The sequence below is a fragment of the Nyctereutes procyonoides genome, unplaced genomic scaffold (assembly GCF_905146905.1).
Source record: "Nyctereutes procyonoides isolate TBG_1078 unplaced genomic scaffold, NYPRO_anot_genome, whole genome shotgun sequence".
Classification (NCBI taxonomy): domain Eukaryota; kingdom Metazoa; phylum Chordata; class Mammalia; order Carnivora; family Canidae; genus Nyctereutes; species Nyctereutes procyonoides.
Window position 1 is genome coordinate 47892768 of NW_026575020.1, and position 26886 is coordinate 47919653.

The 26886-nt window shown below is 54.9% G+C and overlaps 1 protein-coding gene and 1 long non-coding RNA gene across 2 annotated transcripts in view; one reads left to right on the forward strand and one right to left on the reverse strand.

Moving 5' to 3' along the window:
* Positions 1-26886, reverse strand: part of CACNG4 (calcium voltage-gated channel auxiliary subunit gamma 4) — a 60742-nt gene that overhangs the window by 10412 nt on the left and 23444 nt on the right. The window contains exon 2 of the mRNA XM_055316201.1: positions 2493-2576. Coding sequence (XP_055172176.1) covers positions 2493-2576 — 84 coding nt within the window. The remainder of the gene's footprint in view (positions 1-2492; positions 2577-26886) is intronic.
* Positions 8296-9797, forward strand: LOC129503802 (uncharacterized). The gene is made up of 3 exons (XR_008663247.1): positions 8296-8378; positions 8513-8635; positions 9621-9797. It is a non-coding gene; the product is annotated as an uncharacterized LOC129503802 (long non-coding RNA).

A 26886-nucleotide genomic window follows, 5' to 3' on the forward strand; every position in this document is an offset into this window, starting at 1 on the left:
ATTGTCAGGATCACAACAGTGTGGGGACCAGAGGACCGAATACCGGGAATCAGGGGGGATGGCCATGGCGACCATGACCATGGCCTGTCCCGGGATGTCGCCTGCTTCCTCTGGCTGAAGCTCACAGGTACCTGCACTCTGAGCCTCGTTTCAGGGCCGGTCCCCTGTTTCTGCAGCCCCTGAGTGGAAAAAACCACCTCCCTGTGGGAGAGTTAGGTCTGTCCTCCTCCCCAGTTGCCTCAGCAGCTGGAGCTGCAGGCCCCGAAGCCGTCACCTCTTCTCTTCCTTGGGCATCTCCACGCTCATGAATGAACCCGCTGGTCCCCCCACGGTGCACACACGTGAGGAACGCATTTCCTTCCCAAGTGAGCTTTGGCTGATGTTCAGCCGTCACCATCAATTTGGGAAAATCGCTGCTGGGCCCCCGCGAGCCCCCATGCCCCCCAACCTCAGGCATCACGGGTGGAGTTTGAGGACCGCAGGAGCCTGACCCTAGACGGGTAGTGCCGCACATCCCAATTAGCCCCTCTTGATCCTTGCTCCAGCTTTCTGATCCTGCCCCGGCCCCCGGGAGGCACAAGCCTTGCAGATGGGAGGAGGGTGCAGGCGGGAGTGTTGGCCCCTCAGCTTCCTCCCTGGGGCTGCGGTGAGGCGGCTGCGTTCCTTCCTAAAAGCCACCGCTCCTGCCAGGCAGCCCCGTCCTCACCGCTTCTCTCTTCCAAGCTCCCAGACCTGCTTTCCTCCCCTGCTCATGCCCAGGAGTGAGGGCTCCTTTCACTGCTGGCGCTGGTGTCCTCACCATCCAGGCAAGTTTTCTTATACCCTGCCCACACCTTTGCAAACAGTCCTTCACTGGATACCCTTCGGTCACCCCATCTGAGCAAAGCATCTGCTTCCTGCTGGGACCGCAAAGAGCTACATCGTCTGATATCTGGACTGATGGTCATGAGAATAATCCAGAAAGAGATTGCAGGGCTCTGGGGATGAAGAGGGAACGAGGGCAGGGAGGAATAGAGGAAGAGCCAGTGCCGATGTCCATAAAGTAAGTTCAAGAAGGAAATGGGGAAGGGATGGTTTGTGTCTCTGTGTCTCGCTCCTCACAGCTCCAGGGATGGTCAGTAGGGCAAATCTGCCCTCAGAGCCTCAAGAACCCCCCGATTGCCTTGAGTAGGACAGAGAATGGCAGGTTCTGAGTCAGGGTTGGTTTCCAGGTGAGCCATCCCAGCCGGGCTGAGCAACCAGGGGCTGCCCTGGATGGCTGCTCAGGCTACACACTGTACAACACCAAGGGTGTCATTTATACCATAGTCTATGAAAGTGGCATTCCTTGAGCCATACGTAGGCTGCGTGGCCCTTTGAGGTGGCCCTATGGACTATCATTTGCTTGCTTCATTTTTGGCCTCCAGAAAGCAGAAAGAAAGGACAGGCAGGAGGAAGAAGAGAAGGTGAGGGAGGACGGCTGGGAGGTAGATCTGGCCAATTTTTTTCAGACCCTGGGCCCCGCCAGAGCAGCCCAACACTTCCCCAGGCTCCATGGGAACCACACGCTGCACTGTTTCACCAGATGACTCAGAACCAAAGTCCTTTCTCTTAGAAAAAATAAAAAAGATCCCTAAGCAGGTGCAGAGTGAATTATGCTCCCCCTGAGGAGGCTGGTATCGATTCTCCATAAATGAAGCCAGACCTGGTCCCCTGGGGGTGATGCTGTGAGCAGCTCTGTGTGCATCTTAGCTAATGTGAGGGGGAAAGTGGCTTCAAAATCGTGCTGTTCTTCCATTTCCACGCACCTTCCCCAGCTGCGCCTCCATCCGTCCTCCCAAGGAGGTGTTCACAGGCTGAGGGATGAGGTCCAGATTTAAGGTGTGGGATGGGGTTTGTCCTCGTCCAGTATATGCTGTGACTTCCAATCTGGGGGCCCACCGAACCCAGGGCCGGGGCGGAGGCCGTGGCTCCCCCCGCTGACGCTGAAAGCCAGTAAGGCCCACCCATCGGAGCCCGCGTCTGCCACCCGCCGTGCCTTCTCCTGCAGATCACCAGTGGGGTGTGTGTTTTTTTTCCAGAATGGAAATGCTGGGTGCGTGGGGGGGGGGGTGGCTAGGTCCAGTGCTGGCACGGCAATGTCCTTGGGGTGACATAGCCCCCCAGGGATGCTCGGCCGGGGCAAGCCTATGCCTTTAACCCTCACCCCAGGCCCAGCGGCAGTGATCAGCGACTCTGAAAGTAGCCATGACCAGCAGCCCTGGCGCGAGGGGTGCCCACACCTCCATCTGCTCCGCCTCAGCCTCAGTCTCCCCAGGCATGGGCCTATCCCCCAAGTGAGTCCGCTGGGATCCTCAGCATGTCATGGCAGCGCTGGACAAAAGTCCTTCCTCTGAACTAACAATTCTGAATCAGAAAGGGAGAGAAGGGGCATCCAGAGAACAGCACCCCCTTTACCCGCACCCCTCCCCGCTCCACGCACACCAAGGGAGTGGAAGATTCTTGACACTTACGAAGGAGGTACTCGGAGCTGTCGTGGTCGTAATCATTGTCCTCTGGGAAGTGATTGATCCGGAAGCAGTGGCCTTTATAGATTCCTGGAGAGAAAGAGCAAGAGGGAAAGAACGTAAATGCTCCAGGGGCTCACGGGCCCATTCACTCGGGACTGGCGTACGGCATGTGTGCAGGCCCCGGGCAAGGAGAGAGAACGGCCGGCCCTGGCGCGCCCACAGAGAGGGGACCCCGAAGGTGACCATCTCATTTAGGGGCCTCGTCTGGGCGGCTGGGCGCCTGTAAAAGCGAGAGGCCCACCATCAAGAACACGCAGGACATGCGATCCCCTGTCCAGAGTCATCTTGAAAAACCACAAAGAATTTGCCCCTGGGAACAAATTCCCAGCGAGAGGGGGTCTTCTGGGAGGAAGAGGAAGCTGAGGAAACGCAGGGCTGGGGTCAGAACCTGGGGAGTGGTGGGAAGGTCAGTGGCTGGACTCAGAAGCACCTGTGTGGGGGGAGGGCCTGGGTCTGGGGCAGGTGAGTCCGGCTGAAATCCGCCCCGGTGTCTTCCCTCTCCCTTAAACAGCTCTAAGTCCCTCCTAACGCACACACTATATCTGCACAGCTGGCAGCCTGATTCCAATCCCCTCAGTGTGATGGAGGGGAGAGAACAGGGAGCCAGAGAAAATTCTGGAAAGGTTGACACGGCCTCCTGCCTGGTTTCCCTTCCCCACTCTGAGAAGTTGCCTCCACAGAGGGGGAGGCAGGACACCCTGGGTCATTTTGTAACCACAGGAGGCGAGGTCAGCCTTCCCTTCCAGAAGCTTCTGACCAGTTCTCCCAGCCCCTGCTGCCCTGCAGTCTGGGGATGCCCAGCACAGAACTGGACGCAGGTGGGGAGCAGGGCGCATGGGGTGTCAGGCCCTGCCCTGCCAGCCAAGCCCCTCGTGCCCGGCTCAGCCTCCCTGCTTCTGCAAGGAGCTCTTGACAACACTGCATGGCTGGGGCTGGGGCGGTTTCCAACTGGGGCCAATTCTTGTTCTGCAGCTGCTGCCAGCGTCCTGCTGGCCTCCCACAGCCCAGCCTCACCTCTCGGGTGGAGGCACAACGTGAGGCACCAGGCCTGCGCCAGCCCGGCATCCATCTCTCGGCGCCTCCAAAGGAGAGGGGCCACTGACAAGCTCGGGCCACCCCACTCCCACCTGTTTACCCGGTAGCGGGCTCCCAGCTGCCTCCCCAGGCCTTCCGCTCGGCCGGGTTCCTTAGCTGCAGCCTCCGGGAAGCCGGGTGCTGGGTGAAGACCCCTGCTTCCTGAAGGCCCTGGGCCTCGAGGGCCCACTGGTGTGCAGGCCGGGTTTGGTCAGGGAATGGGGGGGGTCTCGGACGTGAAGCCCTGAGCAGGACGTGCTCCGACAGTGTTCGCTGTGCAGGCTAAGCAAGAACAACCCCATGGCCTCATCTGTAGAATGGGAACGGCCACAGGCTCTATCTCCTACGGATGTTGGAAGAATCCCAAGAGGCAACACTTGAAAGGCCCTCAGACGAGTCTTGGCCCCAGTGATGGCTCAGGGAAGGCTCGCTGCCACCAGGTCCAGGAAACACCCACCCCTACCGTGTGGGTCCCTACTCAGGGCCTGGGTAGGTAGAGAAGCAGCAGAAGCTGTGTGACAGGAAAGAGCAGGAGGGCGCACTGGTGTCAGGATGGCCAGGAGGTGGGCCCCATGGGGGCCAGAGTGGGCCAGTCACTCTGAGAACAGGGAGCCAGAGAAAATTCTGGAAAGGCTGAGCCCTCCCCTCACTCTGGGCTCCCACACTCCAGAATCTGGATGTTCGTGGGATCACAGACTTAGTGTTTTCCAGGCATGGGTGGGCTAGGTGAAGCTCTCTACCCTTCCTCCCTCCCCACTCACCTCTCTTTTGGGCCACATCACGGGCCTAAACAAACTGACCAAGTCACACATGCTGTGGGAATGAGTCAAATAGTAAGGGGGTGACAAGGAAAAAGTAAATAATCTCTCTTCAGACTTGTTTTTCGGAGGCCAACCATGTGTATCTTCCCACATCTTTGTCTGTATGCACACCTACACACGTACACGTTTGTGAGGTTCCCCCCAATTTTTAAACATTTTAAAAATTATTTATCTATTTTTTAAAAGATTTTATTTATTCATGAGATATATGGAGAGAGGCAGGGACACAGGCAGAGGGAGAAGCAAGGTTCCCTATGGGGAGCCCGATGCGGGACTCGATCCTGGGACCCCGGGATCATGACCTGAGCCAAAGGCAGATGCTCAACCACTGAGCCACCCAGGTGCTCCCTCCATCAATTACTTTTTAATTGAACATTTTATTTGCAGGTAATGATACCTTTACGGGCAGTTGTAGGAAATAATACATGTTCCCTCCCCCCAGTTTTCCCTCAATGGTAACATCTTGCAAAATTATAGAATCACAACAGGATGCTGTCACGGCCAAAGTCAAGATATAGAACATTTCCACCAGCTGGAGGACCCTTCCTGTTTTTGAGTCACACCCACGTTCCTCTTGCCTCCTCCTTGACCCTCCTTGACCCAGGGCGACCACTAAGCTGTTCTCCATTTGTGCACAATTGTCATTTCAAGGATGTTCTTTCTATAAATGGAATCGTACAGCATATAAGCCTTGGGTTTGGCTCTTTTCACCCAGCATCACTCTCTTAAGATTCATCCACATTATTACGTGTATAAACTGTTTCTTTTTATTGCCCAGGATTACGCCACTGCATGGGGTGTACCATGGTTTGTGACGTCAGATTCTAAGAAGCAATTACGCCTGTGATGTCCAGCTATTTCTGATAATGTTGTTGTGTATGTTCACCTACAAGTTTTGGGGTGAATCTAAGTTTGCATTTCTCTGAGATAAATCCCCAGGAGTGCAACTGCTGAGTCATACGATAGGTTAGTTTTACAAGAGATTGATAAACCTGATTTCAAGGATGCCCATTTTTTGAATGGAATTATACAATGCCCTTCAATCCATAACCTGTTTTTTTTTTCTTTCATTTAACGGTATGCGCAATACGGTGAAAACAGAGAGGGAGACAAACCATGAGAGATGCTGATCTCTAGAAAACAAACTGAGGGTTGTTGGAGGGGAGAGGGGCGGGGAGACGGGGTGACTGGGTGACAGGCATTAAGGAGGGCACGTGATGGAATGAGCACTGGGTGTTCTATGCAACTGATAAATCACTGAGCTCTACCTCTGAAACTAATAAAAAAAATACACTTAGAATCTTAAGCAATCTGTACAATTATCCTTCCAGGTTTCTACCTATAGATTTAACTAAAAAAACCCCAAAACCCTTTTGTCTATTTGTAACAAAAAATAAGTTGATACTAATCCAACAGTTGCTAGAACCCCTAGGGAGAAACAGCCTAAAGTCTAGGACAAGAAGGCTTGCTCCAGCACTGATAACGTGAAAGGAAAATATGCATTGGCAGAAATGAGGGAAGAAAAATATTTATATATTCAATCTGAAAATAAAACTCGGGTTTTGAACTGTTAGCTTGCATATGGATACCTTTGCTCCAAATGCTCCTTGCATATGTTTTGCTAACCTCCACTCTACATTTAGGAGAGAGATTTTATATTTAATGGAAATTGTAAGTAGAGCTCACACTGACATATCGACTGTTTTTGAAAACCCATTGTTCTTAGTGACTGCCTAGCCATCCAGAGTTATGGTTTATCAATTCAACTATACCCCCAAAAAAATCCCTTCCTTGGGGCTGTGTGCACACACTGTAGATCCCACAGAGTACAGTTATGCTCAAAGATACATTGAATCATGCATGCAGTGGTGCACTGACCCCTTTCTCTTTCCTTTCTCCCCTCCCTCCACATCAAGCTCTTACGCACAGACATGCATGGACATTGTTGTGGCCTGGATTATGTCCCCCTGAAAGATGTACTGAAGGCCTAACCCCTGGTACCTGTGAATGTGACTGTATTTAGAACTAGGGTCTTAAAGAGGTCACATTGAATTCAGGTGGGTCCTGAATCCAGTGACTGGTGTCCTGATGCTAAAAAAAAAAAAAAAGGGGGAAATGTGGACACAAACACACACAAGCGAGAAGGCCACGTGGAGACAGAAGGAGATACCGCAGTGACGCGTCTACAAACCGAGAGATGCCAAGGGTTGCCCGCAACCACCTAAAGCCAGGGAGAGGCAAGGAAGGATCCTACCAGAGTCTCAGAGGGAGCATGGCCCTGCTGACGCCTTGCTTTTGGAGTTTTGGCCTGCACAACCCTGAGGCAAAGCATGTCTGTCGTTCCCAGCCACCGGTTTGTGACAACGTGTCACGGCGGTCCTAGGAGCTCAGACACGTGTTGTGCTGTGTGTGGGAGAAGATGCCATGGGTGGAGTGCAGCCCTACAGGAAGGAGAAGGTGTCCTGCTCGAGACTGTGTTTTGTTGTCCTGCTCCTCGGTCCAGTACGAGAGCCTGTAGGCAAAGGCTAAGGAGTCAGGTTTCCATCCCCTGTCGTCAGAGTGTGCTGGAAGGAGACTCACGCGGTCTCTCAGGCTCAGGCGTCCAAAGCAACTTTGCAGCCATCTGGCACATGTCCCCATCAAGGCCCTGAATCCTCTCCTGATTATCTCCCATTTTGGTAACTGCCAGCCACGGGGACCTCATTACCTCCCCAAGGCGTTCCATTTTTAAACAGCTCTAACTCTGAAGTTCCCAAGAACTTAAAAAACTCCATAAAACTCTATCCACGGTGCTACACATGATCCCTGGGAATAAAAGAATCTCTATCATGCGCGGACCCTTCGAGTCATTGAAGAGAAGAATTGTGTCTGACAGGATGGAAGCAAAAAGCTACTTTTCCAGTTGCCCAGGATTTGCAGGTGAGGCCCAAAGCTGAGGACAAAGGATGGCCTACAGCTGCCGACAGTTGAGACCAGCCCACTCCCCTTGCAGGCCTCATCAACAGGCAGGAAGCCTGACCCCCATCCCCATCAGCCCTAGTCTAAAGAAAGGGGGGCTGTGAAGAAGGCACCATTGTTTTTGGTGCATGGAGAGTGAAAGAGGTTGCTCCCTTCCCCTAGAGTCAAGGATTTGGGTATTTCCCTTAAATGAATGCCTTCTCTGGGTCAAACATCTTCAATTCCTTTAGTCTTTTCTTTATTGATGGTTCCAAGAGACTACTCTAGCCTAGCTCCTTTCTTTGGGTCAGCTTCCAACTCTCAGTGCCCAGAAACACAGCTTCCACCACCAAACCCAACGTTTCAGAGCACAGCGGGGCTGTTCCCTCCTCTCCTCTGGACTCTATGCTTCTGTTAATGGGACCTGGTGTCAACTCCGGCTCTCAGGAGTTCTTCTCAAGAGCTGGCTCACCTTCCCCAACTTGCTTTTGTTGAATGGAGTGTTTATTCCTAGGGACTTCACATTTATCCCTGTCAAATTTAATTTTGTTAGTGTTGGCCCAAGGCATTTGATAGGGAGAAAATTACTGGCTGATGTGAGAGGTAAGAGAGAAAGCCATTTCCAATCCACTTCACGTCCTCTCTCTCTCCACGAACAGGCTATTTGCCACGTTATCTATTAAGTGATATTTAGGGTGGTTAATTATGAGATCCTGGACAGGCCACATTGCAGGAATACTGAGGCATTCCTGAGGTCACTGGCCTGTGATGACTCAATCAATCCTTCCTGAGGGTCAGGAAACCATTGGTGTGAAGAGACTTTGTTCATCACATGGGCCCAGGCAAGTTATTTCATCTATAAAACTCAGGAACTGGGCCGGAGGGAGCCTCTCCTACTCTAAGACTCGAGGACTATTTTGTGCAGAAAAGATAAGAGTGCGTGCATATGTTAACACAGCCATTCGTCTACGTCCATCATAGACCGCTTTTGTTAAAGGTATTTGTAAAGGCATAGGAAACATCTGGAAAGAAAGAACCTTAAAAATGTGCAGCGTTTAACTTCTGGGTGATAGGGTTATGAGCGAATTAACATTTTCTTCTTTACATTTTCTTCTGAAATTTTTTTTGCAGGGTCTGAAAATGAAGCAGTAGGGCTTTACCAAAAGAAAGCAAAGCACCGGTGACTTTGATTTTAGCAAATATGTGATGGTCCTTCTGGAATGACCACGAGTGCGCTCGGATGTGGCTGAGCTGGTGAGTGGGGTGTGGAACCGGGTGGGGGGGGGGTGCGAGCATTGTGGACGGCGTTGTAGCCTCTCGTGGGTGAGCGTCCCCTCTGTGCTGTGCTGCTCATGCCCGGGTTGTGCCCCTCTATGCCGTCGGGGTGGGCAGCCCCCCACGACTTGGGGGGGTGTTGGGAGGTTATGGGGAGGTAGGACTTTCCAGGCTACCACCAGGAAAGCCCCCGCAAAGCGAGAGGAGTCGGTCGCTGCGTGGGTCATCTCAGGAGGGCCAGCCTCTGACATAAGCCCCCATGATGGGCCACTTCAGAGGTCTATTGTCATTAGGAGAATCCTAGAGAAGGGACTTAGAGGGTGACAACATGGTGATCATTCATGTACTCCTCCATCGTGTGCAAAGCATTTCCGTAAGTATGACTTCATTCGACCCTCACAAACTTTAATTGCAGCAACCAACACCTCCCGAGAGCACAGACACCCTTTGCCCCACCTCATACCTCTGCCCCCTTCTTGCTCCAGCCAGTCACCCGTGCGGCGGCCAGCTCCGCGCAGGTGGCACCTGCCGATACCTCCATTCAGCTGTACCAACTATTTCTGGCTTTTGGCCCAGGGCACTGGGTAGGTTGCCCCAGGGGAGCCGCACTGCGTACCCATGCATGGAGTGGGGAGATTGAGGGATGAGGGTAACCTTTGAGCTGGTGGATGGAAGCTGCTGGATGAATGTGCCCATCCTCCCTCCCGGGGGTCCTACTTCTGGGGACGGGTTCCAAGAGCACGGAGCCAAGTGATGGTCTGCTCAGCCATGCCCCTGCCACTGGCTTTCCCTCTGTCTTGGTTTCCCTCTCCCCAGCCCCCACCCCTCCGCCCCTGCCACCGTGTCCGCTCCCTAGGACGGCCACCCAAGATGAGCCACCTGCATGCAAGCCCGGGGCTCAGGCGACAGTGGGAAAGGTAAGTGCTGAGGCCGTTCGGTGCATCAGCCCATCTCATCTTTGCAGTGACGCTCCTCTGCAGAGGGAAGGAAGGCGCTCAGAGATGTTGGAAGGCCTGCCCCACGGGCCGCACTGCAGAGGTCCACCTCGGAAAGACGGGGCATTCGGCCTTCACAGGAAAGTTCTTTGCTCCATTTTAAAGAAGAGGCTCGCGGGATGCCTGGGGTGCAGGTGGCAGAGCCGTGGCGCCCGGAATCCATCCGCTTGACATCTTAAGAAGCTCGGAGAAGTAACTGTGAGTATCATCTGGGGTGGCGATCGGGGCCGGAAGCCAGGGGAAGGGATCAGAGGTGCTTTAGATTTTAGGCTCTTGTCCTGAAGTTCTGGCGGAGGTCAAAGCTGAGGTCAGGGTCGGGGGAGCTCAAGTGGGGGGCCCACATCTGGGAACAGACGCCGCCCTGCAGGGGCTGCTCGGGCACATGGCAGCCCAACGTCCTCGTCCCCGCCATCCCCGCCCTCCCGGGTCTAGAGAGCGATGGAAAAGCCGAGAGGAGGCCCAGCTGCTGATGGAGGAGGTGAGGGTGAGACCCGCCCGTGTCCCTAAACATTCCAGCAGATTCATCTAAATCATCTTGGAAAGCAATCGTGCGTCTCTTTTTCTAAACAGCTACCAATCGACTTTATGATCATTTGAAGCGGCTGTCTCCTAACTCGTCCAAATTAAGGAGGTTTCGCGGGACTGTACGCCGCGGTGAGCTGGGTCATCATATGCTGGTCACCGCCTGGTCCAAGGGTCAAAGGGACCAAGCCCTGATCTGGGGGTGGGGCATGTGGGAGAAGCTTGGAGGGAGCCCGCGTCTCCCAGTCCTGGTGCCGACTACCCACCAGGACTGCGTCTCCTCCAGCATCTCCCCAGAGCTGCTCATCTGTCAGGGAAGGGCGAAAACAGCTTGTAGGGCTGGGCGGTTGTATGCTTCCAGGAGGATACAGGTCTTTCTAGAAAGGACTCAGAACCTTGTGAGCAAGTGGAGAACCGAGGGGCAACAAGGCTTTGGCCAGGCTGATGGGTGGGGCGGTCGGAAGAGGATTAGCCTCATGGTAGGAATAGCAGCCAGGATTTACTTAGCACCTACTATGTGCCAGGCTCTATTGTAAGCACCTGTCACTTGTTTTTATTTATTTTAAAGATATTTATTTATTTGAGAGGAAGGGGCAGGTAGAGAGCATGACGGGGGAGCAGCAGGGAGAGGGAGAGGGAGGGGAGAAGCAGGCTCCCTACTCAGCAGGGAGCCCGACATGGGGCTGCATCTCAGGACTTCGGGACCATGACCTGAGCCGAAGGCAGACACTTAACCGACAAGGCACCCCGGCTCCTGTCACTTATTAACTCACTTCACCTTCCTATTAATCCTGTGAGGTAGATAGGATGACTAATACCATTTGCTACTAAGTGTCCTAGCCAGGATTCGAACCAGGCCACCCAGGTTCAGCGTCCGAGCCCTCACCTCCCTCACTTTGGAGGCAGAAAGATGCGGCGCATTCTCAGAGCTACAAGTGGTTCTGATGGGTTAGAGCGCGACGCGGACCCGGCGCTGGCGGTGTGCCGGCCATCTCCGCGCCTCTCGGCTCTGGGGGCACCACCTCGGTTTCCACCTTCGGCCTCACACGGGGTTCTCCCTGTGGGTGGCTCTGCCTCCGAATTTCCCCTTTTCATGGGGGCAGCAGTCCTATGGTTTCGGGCCCACCCTCAGGATCGCATTTTCACTTTGCAGATTAGCTCTGCAAAGGCCCTACCTCCAAATAAGGTCACATGCTAAGGTACTGGGGTTAGGGCTTCGACATAAGAATTTGAGGGGGGCCCCAAAGGCAGAGCGAGGGTCACAGGCCCTGGCCAGTGCTCTGGCACCCACCAGCAAACCACTTCCACACTTCTCCTACCCCTCCAGCCCTCCGCTCTGCCCCCACCTCCTGCTTTTATAATCCTCCCTCTGAGTTCCCCTCGTGATCCCTCCGCCTCCACGCCCATCTCCAGAGAAGCCTCCTGGTAACTGTGCTTTCCCACTTGGCACGCTCCGGTGTCCTCCCACGGGCTGGCCTCCCTCCAGCTGCAGCGAGGCGGGCTGTTGGGGAACCACTCTCTGGGCTCCCGAAGAGGAACTCCAGGCTTGAGGAGGCAGCGTGGGCTGGGCTGGACTCTCCTGGGGGTGTCCCAGTTCCCTGGCTCGTGAGCCACGCTCCGGGAGACCCTGTCACAGCGACTTGCATTTAGGGAGCACCTGCTGCGTCCTGGGTGCTGGGCGCTCAGACACAGCAGAGTATCTGCTGGGCCTAAAAACTCGTGTCCTCTTCCTACTGGATGCAAGGCCACCCCGTATGTCTCAGCTTCCTCTGCACTGAGAGGCAGTAGTGCGACCAAGTTGGTGAATGGAGCACGAGCGGAGGTGCTGTGCACCCTTTCTGGACAAAGTGGGTGCGCGCCCTCCAGCCCCATGCCCCCTCCCTCACCAGCCACAGGGAAGGGTGGCAGGAAGGGCCCGAGTCCCTGGATCAGACTATGCAGGGACGGTGCCCGCTAAGAGGACGGTCTGCTTCGAACTCTTCCATGAGTAATAAATCCACTTCTATTAAGTTTAAGACACTACACATTGGAGTGGGTCTCTGTTCCAGCAATAATAATACAGGAAGAGAAGGAGGCAGATGTGGCCTTTGCCTTTCTGGAGCTTTCCAGTTAACACAGTCAATTATGACTGCGTGGAGAGGTCTGAAGGAGGAGTCCGGAGCTCCAGAGAGCACTTCTGTGAGGACCTGACCTGGGTTGCCGGGTGGAAGTCGGGAAAGCTTCTCCACGTCTGGAAAACGGACAAATATTTTTTTATGACTTTTCAGAGCCAGAGTGAGGCCCAGTGAGCCCCGTGTTGGTCACAGCACTTTGAGAAGGATAAATCCTGATGACATTGTGAGGGCGAATATATCGTTTCTGGGCGATGCCTTCAGACCGGACCAGAGCCTTCCGTGTCCTCTCCGTGGCCGTGGGGATTTGGAGCCTGGGCAGCCTCCTTGGGCATCGAGACACCTGCCACCAGTGCTGGGGCACGTTTCATGTGTGCTCTTCCCTTCTTCGGGTTGCCCTAGGTTAGAGGCATCGAGGTGTCTCCTTGTGCTTAAAGGATCTGTTTGGGGTCTTTCCTTTGACAGAGACATGGTTCATCCGTTTGACCCTTAGCCTGTCTGTCCGTCCTTCCTTTCTTTTTCTTTTATTTTTAGATTGATTGATTTATTTTAGAGAGGTGGGCGGGGGGGAGACAGATGAAGAAGGAGAGTCCCAAGCAGACTCCACGCTGGGCACAAAGCTTGACGTGGGGCTCGACCTCATGACCCTGATATCACGATCTGAGCCGAAACCAAGAGTTGGACATTTAACTGACTGGGCCACGCGGGCATCCCATGCCCATCCTTCTTTTAAGTCAGTATCATTGATTGATGCCAGGCGCTGTTGTTGCCCAAAGACATTGGTCCAGTGGGGCATGAACTTACAGCCCAGTTGGGGAGATGAATAGGTACCCATCACCTTAAAACAAGCAAGCCAGTGACACATGTCATGAGGGAAGCAGGGGGTTCGTGGAGTTTCAAAGAATGAGGGAGAAGTGCTGGATGGGGTGTCTGGGACAGGGAGTGAGTTTCTGGAAGAAAGCACTCATGGCGAGGAGAGATAGAGGCTGAGAAAGGTGTGCGGGGCTGCCACCACCGAGCTGCCTGCATCACCCTGTAAGGGGACTGGATTTAGTGCCATTGGCTCCGAGGTGCCATCGTGAGCTTTCCTGCGGCTGGAACAGTCTCCTCGTGACTAATGCAGGGAGCCCTCGTCCCCAGAGGCTGTGCATGGCTGTGAGTCTATTCCCAGCCCGGCTGGGTGTCGGTTGACCTGTTAGGTCTGTGGCCCTGCCCGGGGGCCCCTGGGGGGTCTTGTTTTCATCTCAGAGGAGCCCAGCTGCCTGGGAGACTGCAGGCTCTGCTCCCCCAGGATTAACAAGCGCCCCTTCATCGCGCCCCTCACATTGAAGCGCCTTGTGAGGAGGGACGCATCTAAACTCTGGCTCAGAGTCGCAGCTTCCTGCAGCTGCCAGAGGGCCGTGGCAGTCTCCGTGTGGCTGCTGCCAGGAGCGTGGGGTGGGGAGGCCAGCGGGGGGCCTGGGACTCGGCCTGCCTCACCCCTCGTCCACTGTCAGTCGCAAGGAGGGTGCCACATTGAGGAGCGACAGGTGCCAACAGCAAAGAATCGCTTCTACAGCGACCTGGACCCCAGGCCTCCTCCCTCAACTCGCTTCTGCATAACCAGATGGTGGTGTGGGGCTCTATCTCCAAGACGCCTCCTCCCTCTAGCAGTCTAGGTGAGCTACGGGGTCCGAAAGGGTGATTCTCTTGACTAGGAGAGCCCTAGTGGAGCATTTGGGGGAGATGTCACTCTTGTCATCAGCAAGAAAGAAAGATGGCACCTGTTTCAATGGAGCTAGACTCTGGTTCAGTGTCTGCTAGGGTTCTGGCTCAAGCTCCTTCCCCCAGGTAGTGGGATTCCCAGAGAGCACTCTATTTCTGCCCCCAAACTCTGTCTCTATACACCCAGGACCTGGAGAGTAAAGTTACTCTGGTAAACTGAGGCAGCTCTCCAAGACCTGGATTCTAAGGCTCATGTCTTGCACAGCTGGGCAGTGACGCGGATGGGGGGAGATGGGGAGAGGAAGGGTGAACCACGTGCCCGGCCCGAAGCCCATCCCGAGGTTCTGATGTATCTCTGGAGTGCACCTGCGGGGAGCCCCTTTCTCCAGGTCCCTCTGGCCCCTCACAGAGTCCTTCCCAGTGGCCACTTTGGATGTCCCCAGCCAGGAATCCTGGGCGCACAGCTGGCCCAAGGGCTGGACCAGTCAGAAGCTCTCTTGGGGGTTTGGATTTGGGATCAGAAACAGAGGAGAGAGACCCAGGGGCTAAGGGACACGGGGGAGTTCACGAACAGGGTGATCTCAGAGGTCCCGTTAAACTCCCTCAATCCCTCGGGCCCTCCGCACCCCACAGAGTCCTCTTTTGGGATCTAACCAGAAAAAGTTAGTTTCTGTGCCTGCAACCAGGAGAACCGCACACCCCAATCAATCACACCTTCATCAGGAGGAAGAGATTACAAGCCAGTTTTTGTGGGCTCGGAAGCCCGGCCCATACGGCATATTTGGGACAAGTGTGCAATCCTTTTACAAGATACGAAAATGAGCACAGGCTCCCGGGAGACCAGAGAGCTCAGGGGACAGGAGGGACGTTGTCACTGCAGACAGGAATTCCGAATGCCAGTCTCCAGACTGCCAGGGGGAAGCTGTGTGTCCTGTGACCTTCATCTCTCTGTTTCCTCCTCTACAAAGTGGGGATACCCATGGACCTCACACAGTTGCCATGAGGAACAAGAAAATGGGACCACGGGATACCAGCAATGGAGAAGTTTCCCCGTAAATGGTGGTTTCTCTTCCATCCCAGTAAAAAAGAAAACAGGTCCTTGAACAAAGTCTTCTCCCCCACAAGCCTGCTGGGAGGGCCCCAGAGATGGCTGGCTCTTGGCCCCCAGGACCCCATCCACAGGGCCCTGCTCCCGCCCACACACCCCGACCCTTTGGCAGGAGATGGGCCATCCCCTCACGTGCCATCTCAAATCCCAAATCCCTCGGATCACTAGGTGGGTTCTTCAAGAACTCACAGCGCCAGCCTCACGCCTCCTCCAACCCTTCGCTCCAGGGCGGGCCGGGATTTTCCAGGCTTCCTGCCGAGATTCATAATTGAACAGAGCCTGGGAGACTTCCCCAACCACCAGCTCGTTTTCTCTCCTAACACAGGGAAATGGGTGTTCAGTTATTGTCCCTGTAATTTTTCCACTTGTATCTGCTCCCTAACTGCTGCTTGGATGAAATCTCCGTATCGAGGTTCCATTTTTTTGTTCTTTGTTTCTTTCTGTCTTTTAATGAGGAGCAAATACAGAGCTCCAAGGGGGTGAAACGGCTCTCTGCAGATTCCAGGCTTTTCCGTTGGTTTGCCTCTGCAGATCTCTGCAAAGTTATGCTCCAATAACCTGAGAGTTTTAATTGAAGGGATCGAAGGGTCTGGGTGAGGGAAGCAGAATCATAGTGTGGAATCATAAACTTCTAGAAGGGACCCTTGGGACCATCCACTTCATCTCGTTCACTTTACACAGTAAGAACCTGAAGTCTGGAGAGGCCAAGGGCCGTTTCCATGGTGATGGGCTGGTTGGTGCTGGGCAAGCTTAGGGTAAGCCTAGAACTCCGGTCTCTTGACTCTGAATTCAGTGCTCCTTCGCCCACCCCCTGCCGACTACCACGGTGCAAGGGTGCTCAACCAGGGGGCAATTCCGCCTCCCAGGAGACAATGTCTGGAGACTGTTTTGATTATCAAACCTTGGGGGAGCTCAGTGCTCCTGGCAGCTAGCGGGTGGAAGCCAGGGAGGCAGCTAAGCGCCATGCAACGCACCAGGCAGCCCCTACGACACAGAATGATCCTGCTAGGGTGTCGGTGAGGCCAAGGCTCACGATGAATAAGTGGCCTGCACAGAGCTCAGTCCTCCCTTCTCAAGTCCATGGCAGACATTGCTAATCAATCACAGTACTTTTCTCCCCTGATCACAGTCTAAATTCTTCTCGACCCAGTACCCCACGCAGGGGCTACCAGTTACTGATCATCTCGTGGTGGGATACCACAGAGGTGGTAGGCTATGAAATTATTGTGCTTGGGTATTAGTCCTGGTGCTGTCACACAGCTGTGTGACTTGGGGTCCTAATTAACCTCTCCGTGCCTCATTTTTACCATCTGTGAAATGGGACCATAAATGGGAAACTCTTCAGAGGGCTCTTTGGGGCGATTAAACAGGTGAATGCAGTCACTGGGCCTGGAACACTGATAGTGCCTAAGACATGCGAGCTGTTGTTGTTATAATCAACTCCGCTCTAGTGACAGAGAGACAGATGGTCCTACAATGAGAAGGGAGGAGGCCCAGGTTTGTCCCCTCTCAGGACTGACACGGATTTTTCCTTGTCTTCCTTATCTGTGATATTGCAGCTTTCAAAGTGAGCAAAACCTTCTTGACTTTTGCGACCTTGCTTTCTCTTAGCCCCGTTACCACTGGGCTTCAGTTGAGCTAGACCCCCTGCAAAGTCCTGTGCTAAGCTCTTTCCATTTTCTCACGAAAGCCTTGAAGTAACCTAGGAAGCTGAAGGTCCTAGGAACCCGTTTTACAGATGAGGAAAGCTAAGATTCTCTGAGGGCAAGTAACTGCCAGAGGTAATAGAGTCCCGAGCAGCCAAGCCAGGCTTCTGTTCCTGTCTGACCCTGGTACCAGAACTCTCACCACGGCGCTGCCCTGCCTGCCTATTCTATTTGCAAACAGGGCAAGAGAGAGAGAGGAAAGATGGGAGGCAGAGAGAGACGGCGTCCCGGAGGACACACACCTGCCAGGTCACCAGCATTTTTTTTTAAAGATTTTATTCATTTATTCATGAGACACACACACACACACACACACACAGAGAGAGAGAGAGAGACAGAGAGAGAGAGAGACAGAGAGACAGAGAGAGAGGCAGAGACATAGGCAGAGGGAAAAGCAGGCTCCATGCAGGGAGACCAACGTGGGACTCGATCCCAGGACTCCAGGATCAGGCCCTGGGCCAAAGGCAGACACCAAACTGCTGAGCCACCCAGGGATCCCCTCACCAGCATTTTCTGACAGCGCAGATGGGCTGGTCTGCAGGGCACATGTTCACTCCCAGAGTATCCTGGGTGCTGGGGGAACAGCTCCTCCTGGGCAGCCAGAAGCCAGATCCAAACCCAGTTTTTAAGACCCTTCTCAATGGGGGGCACCTGGGTGGCTCAGTCAGTTGGGCATCCGACTCTTGATTTTGGCTCAGGTCATGATCTCAGGGTCACAGGATCAGGCCCCATGTCGGGTTCCACGCTGGGTTTGGAGTCTGCTTAAGATTCTCTCTCTCTCCCTCTCTTCCTCTCCCTCTGCACCCTCTTTCCACTCGGGTGCATGTGTGCTCTCTGTCTCTCTCAAATAAATAAATAAATATATAAATTTAAAAAAAGAAAAAGATCCCTCTCATTATCGCTGGCACCTGAGGTCCAGAGCGCCAGGTTAAAATTCTCCCTCACCTGCTGGAACCCCGGTGCTTCCAGGTTACTTGGTGAGGAGCCACCAAATCGTGGGCTTAGATGGGACTCAGTGTGCCTGGGCTAATCAGCCACACCTGGCAGTCTGTCCCTTTGTCCCCAACCCCCAGAGCACCCGATGTCCTGCCTGGCATCTTTCCTGGAAGGGCTTCTCTCTTTTTGGACCTTGTGCCTCCCATTCCTCTGTGGGGCCAGAGAGAGCACGTCAGTCCTCCCCCACCCCCCGAGGGTCTCACAAAGTGCTGGAAGAGCAGCCGCGTGTTCACGGCCACCCAGACCTCCTCAGTTCGGGTCATTGCCCGTGTTCCGAGAGCCTGCCATATGCCAGGCACTGGCCTGGGCACAGCGCTACCGGCGGGCAGTCAGCCAGACTCTTTCAGCTTTGAGTTGGCATCAAGGGGGCCGGGGAGGCTGGAACAGAGTGAGGGAAGCTGCCCGGGGGACTGACGCTGCAGCCCGGCCCTGAAGGCAGAGGACAGATGCCGCAGACAGAGGGAATCGCACTGCTGAAGCCCAGGGGCAAGAGGTGGGGCGGCCAGGGCATGTCTGGGGAGGTACAAGGGGGCCCAGCATGCGGCCGGAGGTGGAGGGCTATAGGGAGGAGACAGGTGGTCAGGCCTTGCAGCTGTAGGGAACCGTGGGGAAGTGTTAAACCAGCTCTTGGATGTGATCAGATTGCTTTATAGAGGGGGATGTCTTTAGGGCGGGAGAGTGGGGGGGCAGAGTGGAGGCAGGGAGGCCAATTAGAATCCAGGCTCTGGGACAGGAGCCTCCCTCAAGGTCACCCGCTGACTGGGGGCAGAGAGGAAGGATTCCCCAAGGCTCATCTGAGCCCCCATCTTTATCTGGCTTCAGACTAACCATCCATTCCCTCTGGAAAACACCCCTGGCTTAGAGGGACCAACACCCTCTCAGAATGGCCTTCCCAGGGCTGTTTCACTGACTTCCTCTCGGCTATGCCCAGACTCAGGGCCTGGAAGAGTTGGCCTCTAGCCTTCGCTTGTCCTCCCTGGTGAGTCCCAGAGGCCATGCTCACACCCGTCCACAGCAGGCACCTTGCACCCTTGGCCCTTCTGGCTGTAGGGCCTGTAATCCCAGGCACAGCTCACTCAGCCTTGGCTTCCTCCGGGAAGGAGGAATATGTAGATATAAAAGCCTCCCTCCCTCCAGGCAGAGCGGGGCCCACGAGCAGGGTGATGGTGGGCTGGGACGCGGCACCTCCAAGCTGGCTGTGAGCTAGTGTCGCTCACTACGATGGAGAAACCCCCAGGAAGAGGGCACAACAACTGTCATTGTGACTCAAGCAGACTGTTTATGGGGAGGATAAAAGTTAATGGGAAGCCATATCCCAGCTTCTCACCATTAAGCAAGAGAATTGCTGGTGAAAGACACAAAAGGGGGAGACGGGAGGCCCCGCATGCAACAGGGTTCTGCTCGCAGGGAGCCCGGGGTGAGGCCGGGTGGGGGGCCCAGTAGAAGCGGGTAGAGAGGAGCCACATTTGTCACCTGCTCAGGAAGGCAATCAGTGTTGGCGCATCACCGATTTCCTATCATCTCCAGGGGCTTCTAGATCTATTACCCACCATCCCTTCCCAGGCCCGTGGAAAGTCAGCTGGAGTGGAGGGGCCGGCCCTCTCCCCTAATTCATCTAAACAGTCCACTCCCAGGAGGCCACCCAGCCAGGCAGCCTGAACTTGGAGTCTCCTCTATCCTAATAATGGGCAGGTGCCCTGGTTTCTTGCCCGTCTGTGGAGATGGGCAAGGGACACAGGTCCAAAGTCTGCAGAGGGGACCCCTCGGGGGTGGAGCAGCTGCTCCCACGCTAACTACTGCCCTTGCAGTACCATGAGGACTACCTACCAGGAGCAGCTAACACGTACTGAGGCTCTCCCTGTCCTAAGCACCTTATGTTTTAACTCACTGAGTCCTCCTATCACCCACTCTTGTGGGTTCTGCTCTTATCATCAATCCCATTTTCCAGGACAGGAAAACTGAGGCCCTGAGAGGTTAAGTACTTGCCCAGGGCTGCCCAAATCCTAAGTGCAGAGCCGGGATTAGAACTCAGGCAATCGTCCCTCAGAGCCTTCGTGTTTAAACACCCGGCTCTACCACCAGCACAGACTATATATAATACATACATGGATACAGGCACTTGTGGGTGATACAAGGGCCGAGGGAGTCCTTACTCATCTGCTGGAATGTTCCATGAGCTACCTGGACCATCTCAGGAGCACGTCCCTCTTACCAGCTTCCGTAGGAACCAGGCCAGGTGCCCAAGTGGACCAACCAAGAGTATGGTTGTGTCTCCCTGGAAATGCGTGGTGAAGGGCTCAGGCAGGAAGGCAGAGCCAGGGTGAAGGAGAAGGATGTGCGGAGCGCCCGCAGACGAAATGGGATTTGGAAACAGCCTGAGTCAGGGAGTGGGACTGGGTGAGCTGGTCCATGCTGCTGAAGAGGAGCTGCCTGCCTGGGGGACACCCCTAATGTCCCTGACTGTCCTACTCACTCTCCTCCATGGGCTCCTCCTGCCTCCACCTGCAAGGGCTGTCCACCTCCCGTGTGTCCTCAGATCCTGTCTGTATACCCCCGGGGACCTTGCGCTCCTGCAGGCGGTGACTCCCCGGACTGCAGCTTCTTGGCGGGCACCCCCACCTGGACCGCGTGGCTCACACTTCAACTCTCATCCCGTCCTTGGTAACCTTCTGCCTCCTGCCACCGTCCCTCCCCTCTGGGGGAATCTTTGCTGGAAGGCACCCCATCTCCTCCCTCTTCTTCCCGCCCCCCCCCCCCCCCGCCTATATGGGATTCCACCTATATTCCATCCACTGGTCAATCTTGCAACCTGGCTCCCTCAGGACGCCCGAGGCCCATCACTCCCCTCCATCCACGCCCTCGTCTGGGTTTGCGTGGCCTTTCTCTTAACTGGCACTCTTATCACTTGCTTCTCCCCCAGCATCACCTGGTGGGGTGATCTGGTGACATGGGGCTGACCACGGCACCATCAGTGACTTTCTACATCCTGCAGGATGAAGTTTGGGCATGCTGGCCATCACAGGCTGGTCCCCGTCCTCCGGGAGTCTCTCCGGGTCCTCCAACACTGAGCTGTGTGCAGCATTCCTTACTCAAGGTGTGCTCATCTGAGCCATCTTCTGGTCCTGGCTTTCCTCCTTGTGAGCTTCCAAAAGTCATCAGGGCAGGTGCCGCCCCTTCCAGGAAGCCTTCCTGGACCTGCCTCCACCTTCTCTTTGGAGTCCACCTAATGCTTTGTGCACACCCCTATCATCGCAACTTCCTGCCGTGTATGTAAATTGTGTCTCCTCCCCGAGCCAGAGGCCAGGTCTGATATCTTTGAATCTCAAGCTCCTATTCAGTCTATTTGATCCATGGTGGTTGGACCGCACTGAACCTCTTTCTCCAAAGGGAGTTTCTGTGGGATTGGGGAGGAGGGGAGATGGTCATTGCTCTCTCCAGACCCCCGTGGTTCCACGGCCACAAGGTGGAGGGAACATCTCCTCTGCACCCCCATCTGTCTGGCCCACCAGTGGGTGACAATTCGCAGAAGAGGTCCAGAATGCCCAATCACGAGGCCAAAAGGCACTGGCAGGTGGAGCATCGCCTCTGTTCACAAGATGCCAATGAAACGCGCTGCCTGTCATCAACCTTCCTAAGTCAAGAAACCTTTGGAAGCACACGACGACTGTAATACGATAAATACAACTGATCCAGAGGTGACTCCTTGGGATGCACAGCCGGGGACCCAGTGTGACCGGCGGTCAGACAAGTTCCATTTTAACCAACTCCAAAACCAAAGTAAAACCTGCCCCCTCGTAAATAGGTGGAAGTGACAGCAACAAAAGGGAAAAAGGAAAAACCCAGAGACCTGTCTGGATCCCACTCTCAACACAATACACGCTGCCAGAAACTCCTCCTCTCGATGTTTCAGAAGAAATGTTGGCCCATCCCGAGAAGATGCCAGCAAAGGGGCGGTGTGGATGCCTGCAAGGGCCTGAGCCGCAGCCCACTGCCCCCCCCCCGCCCCTCCTTCCTTAGCCAGAGCTCAGAAGTCTGCACTTCCTCGGGCACCGCCACGGGATGGTAAAGCTTTCATTATTCAGTAAGCCGTTTTTCCTCTCGATTGAAATCTGGATCCAGACATAGGAACGGCACAGGCTTCGGCTCCCCCGGCAGGACCTCTCCCCGCCCGTGGACGCAGAGCTGGGGACACACGGCCGTCTCCCGCGCTTCAGGTCACGGCCGGGAGGACGAGGCCCCTGGAGGTGCCGTGACCCGGGCCAGCCGTGCCAGCCGAGGCCGGGGGCCAGCACCATGTCGGCGGGGCCTGAATCTTACATCTAAGGGCTCAGACTTAAAGCCTTTAAACCTTGAGATACCAGAATAAACCTGATTTGAAACTGGCCCAGGGGAAATTTGTTAAAAAGAGAAATAAAGATGTTGGACGGAGTCGATTGCACTTTGCAGGTGGCCTTGTCCACCTGTGTTCACGAGGTCGTGGGTTTCTGGGGGATTCAGGCAGCAAAGTGCTCCAGCCCTGCTCGTGTCAATGCTGTGATGCTCCCCCTTCTCCGCCCCTACCCCTGTCCCGGAGATATCCATCCCTATGTCACTCACCGCCTGGCCACCAGTCAGCTTCCAAGAACGGAGGGAGGGGCAGCGGAGAGTGACTTTGCGTGGGCGCCCTGCCACGCTGCCCTCAGGTTTACTGCCTATCCCCATTTTACAGAGAAGGCAACGGAGACTCCAAAAAGCAGTGGAGAAGCCAAGTTCCAATGCGCATGCTTTTTAATTACATGACAGCCAGCTTAGTGGTCACCAGGGCTGGGCCATTTAGGGGCCAGTTTGGCAGTCAGCTGAGTCCACTATGGGCTGTTCATATCTGGCGAGTTGCTTAACTGTTCTGTGCCTCGTTTTCCTGCTTCGAGTCTCCAGGATAACCGCGGGACCTGCCTCCAAGGGGAGGCATGAGAGGTCCTTGGCACTGTGCCTGATGGGCCTTCCCCATGTGCGTTTGCCCTGAGTGGAGAAGCGCTTCATAAACTTTAACCCCAGGCTTGAAACACTATTGTCCCTGAATGACAGGATGTGTCACCCTGTGTGTGGGTGGACAAGCGTGCTGGTAGGATGGCGATGGGGTGATAATGGATGGACGGGTGTGTACTTGTCCCAGGGGCCTGGCCCAGCCCCAGCAGGGGTGAGAAGCTGCCTTCTGCCCCCAAGGGCACATGCTTTCCTTCGAGCAGACAAGCACTTTGGGTGTAACCACGGGCAGGAGCGTGGCAGATGCCAAACCCCTGGAAGCCAGCAGCCTTGCCTGCCAGCCTGTCAGAGCCCACGTCTCCAACCGAGCCCTAATTCACAGGGCTGCTGCCAACGCTCATTAATAAATGAGAGAGAATCTCTCAGCAAATGTCGAGCTCCGACATGGTGCTGTGCAGCCCCTGCTGCGGGCCTTGGGCCCACACACAACCATGAGCCAGCCGGCTTCGGGGTTAACGAGGCCAGGAGGGTGACCTGCGGAACACCCTGTGCACAGGCATGAGGTCCCCTACAGCCAATCCAAGCCTGGGCAAGAATGTCGGACGCCAGGGTGGGTGTTATATCTGGGATTTCCTTTGGGAAACTTAGAGGCAGCCGGGTTTGGAGGGTCCTGTTTGCTGCTACGGATCAGGACCATTGGCCGGAGGCGGAAAGGACTGTCTGATTAGTGTGTTTTCCAACTGTCTGGGGAGCTGGAGAGTAGTAGGGTAAGGAAAGGAAACATACGATCCTTACGGGGGGACCCATACCTGGCCTGGGCAGAGTGAGGTTCTAGGAGCAGCATGCTGGCTGGCTTTAGCCAGGAGGGCTCCCCAGTTTCCCCCTAGAGCCTGGCTTTGTTTCGGTGTCAGAAGCCCATTGTCTCTGTCCCCACACAGTTTGATTTAGAGAGGCCTGCTGGAGGAAAGTGAGCTACCCACAGAGGTGTGCGTTTACATTCAGGGACCCTGTACCTTCTTTCATAAAGGGTCTTCCGGTGCCCCTACAGACAGGGACCTCATCTTCCTGGGAAGTCCTGCTTGGGTGATGTTTATACCTATAGCCGTATGTGGAACAGATCCAGATTGTGCTGGGCTCTAACGTATGTGCAATTACACTGTCCCTCCTAAAGGAAAAAAAAAAAAAACCCCACACATAAAATTAGGCTTAGGAAGCGCCCGCTCAAGGGAGGGGGACCTGACGCTTCCTAAGCATCCCATCAGCAGCCCATCTGTGGGCTGACCCAGGCCAGGGAGCCCAGGCCTCAGGGCTGATCTTGCTCAGGGAAAACAATGCAAACACCGCAGCCCCCTCACCCCCACCAGACCAACAGTCTCTACATTAAGCTCTGGGAGTGCCATTGAATGGATGGATGGATGGATGGGTGGATGGATGGATGGGTGGGTGGATGGGTGGGTGGGTGGATGGATGGGCGGGTGGGTGGGTGGATGGATGGATGGATGGATGGGTGGGTGGATGTGTGGGTGGATGGTTAGATGCGTGGGTGGATGGATGGATGGATGGATGGATGGATGGGTGGGTGGGTAGGTGGATGGATGGATTGGTGGATGGATGGGTGGATGGGTGGGTGGATGGATGGATGAGGTTAAGATTTCATGGGGAAGACCACCCCTGAGATAACTCTTGAAGGATGGACAGAGTTGGGTGGGCAGTGGTTCCCCTGGGGACCATCCCATGGCATTCCAGTTGGCATGGCAGGGGGTGGGTCTGGAAATGTAGAGCAGACAGTGCAATTTCAACCCAGAATTCTCCTCTGAAGTGGTAAAGAAGCTCAGTCTGCAGATTGGTGCCTCCCTGCCTCTGTACACTTCAACGTCAGGGCCAGATTATGTCCTAAACGTACAAGGTTTCTGGTCCTCAATTGGCAAGATGCTTTCCCAATTGCTCATGCACCCAAGAATCATCAGCATGTGCTTGGGAGGCGACAGGTCATATCCCAGGACTCGTCCGTGGGGGGTGTGGTGTGTAGGGAGGCACAGTCCCTGTCCGAGTAAGAACACCCTGGTCTGTGTGAGATTCTTAGGAGGGTCATGACATAAATGCCGAAGGTGTCAAATGGGCCAACAAGTGATCTCACAGGAGGAAAGACATCTGCCCCCAACCTGCACAGCATCACCCCCTGCTGCTCGGCTCAGCACCAGGAGGGCGGGCACCCTTCCTATGGGATCCAGCCTCTGGGCTCAGGGATCCGCGCCTCACGCTATATGGGGGGGGGGAAGACCTTACCAAAGCATTGTTTGTTTTGTTCTGTTCGGGGTTCTTATTTCATCTCCACCTCCCCCAGGCAAAGCTGCAGTGATTCTTCCCATTCAGGAGCAGGGGAAGGGGCAGCAGACACTGTGGGACAGCTGAGCCCTGCCTGGGAGATGGGGCTGGAGCTCAGCCACGCCTTCCAGCTCCGGCCCGTTGCTTCCCACACGCACCACCCACCCCACGTCTTCCTCCGTGAGGGAACCACGCTTGCGAAGGGAAGGGTGGGAGCTGCCACTTCCTGAGCTCCTAGCAACTGCAGGGCTTGACGGTTAAACTGATCTAATCCTCCAAAGAGCCCTCGGAGTCTGGTAACGATTGCCCAACCTTGATAAATAAGGAGACTCAGAGTGAACGCGTGTGCAAGAAAATTCTCCAAGGACGCACCCTAAGGTCAGGTTCACTGCCAGGATTCCAAGTCAAGTTCACCTGAACCTGGTGGGCAGGATCCTACCATAGTTCCTGAAATCCCCCCACCACCACCCTGGAGCGTGGGAGGGACCTGTGAATTTGATGAGGAGATGACATTATATAAGACCCCAGCGTGGCAGGCTGGAGGGGCGAGTCAGGGAGACGTTCCTGCGGGCGTGGAAGGAAGCACACTGTGGTGTCGGGAACCACCAATGGGGCCACTGGGCAGGGAACGGGGGACATCCCTCTGGGCCGAGAGGCCCCTGGCTGATGGCTAACAAGACAACAGGGCCTTGTCACACATGGAAACCAATTGTGCCAGCCACCAGCGAGCTGGGGAGAGAAGCCCAGGCTCCAGAAAGGAATGCAGCCCGGCTGACACCTTGCGTGCAGCCTGGGGAGACCCAAGCGGAGGATCCAGCCAGGCTGGCCCCGACTCCCGATCCACGGAAACTGTGAGATCATACATCTGTGTTGTTGCAAGCCACTGAGCTTGTGGTAATTTGTTAAGAAAAGCCTCGCAGACTCATATGTTTCTCATCTAAACAAGTCCACGTAGCCTTCGGTAGCTCAGTCCGGTCTTGAAAATAGCCATTGACCCAGAAAGAAATAAAAATATTCACGTTGCCTTGGAAAAATCATTTCAGCTCCCTGCGAATCAGTTTCCTCAATTGTGAGCGAGGACAATAACAGTACCGACGTCACAGGGTTGGTGGGAGGGTTTGCTGGGGTGATGCAGACTCGTTCTCAGCCTACAAAGTGAGCTCTCAACGCACGGTTGCTAACAAAGTCACATTTCTTTTATTTCAGGTTCCCCACTCTCGGAGTGTGACGTGAGAAACATTCCAGGAGGCTGGCTAATTTGGTGGGTTTTGGCAAGGCTGAATTAATTTCCCCGTATTCGCTTCCAGGCCCTCTGCAACCAAGTACAACAAATGAGGAGGACTCAGATTCCTTCTCTCGTAGTTCTGGAGGCCACAAGTCCAAAGTCAAAGTGTCAACAGGGCTCTGCTTTCTCTGAAAGACCCAGGGAAGGAGCCCTTCCAGGCCTTTCTCTTTGCTTCTGGCGTTTGCCTGCAATCCTTGGCATGCCTCGGCTGGTAGCAGCAACAATTCAATCTCCACCTCCACCTACCCGGGACCTTCTCCCTGTGTGCATCTCTCATCTTGTCCCAGGGCCCCAGTCTGTGGAGTAGGGCCACAGACTTGATTGACTTGGTTACCTCTGAAAAGATCCTATTGCTATATGAGGTCCCATTTACAGATACCAAGGGTAGGACTTCAGCATATCTTTCTAGGGGCACAATTCCACTCCCATCACACCCCAATGCCAAAGACCCTCACCTTCCTCTCTTCTTACCCAACTCTCCAGCATGGGATGGAACCAGAAACAGGAAGCCTCTGC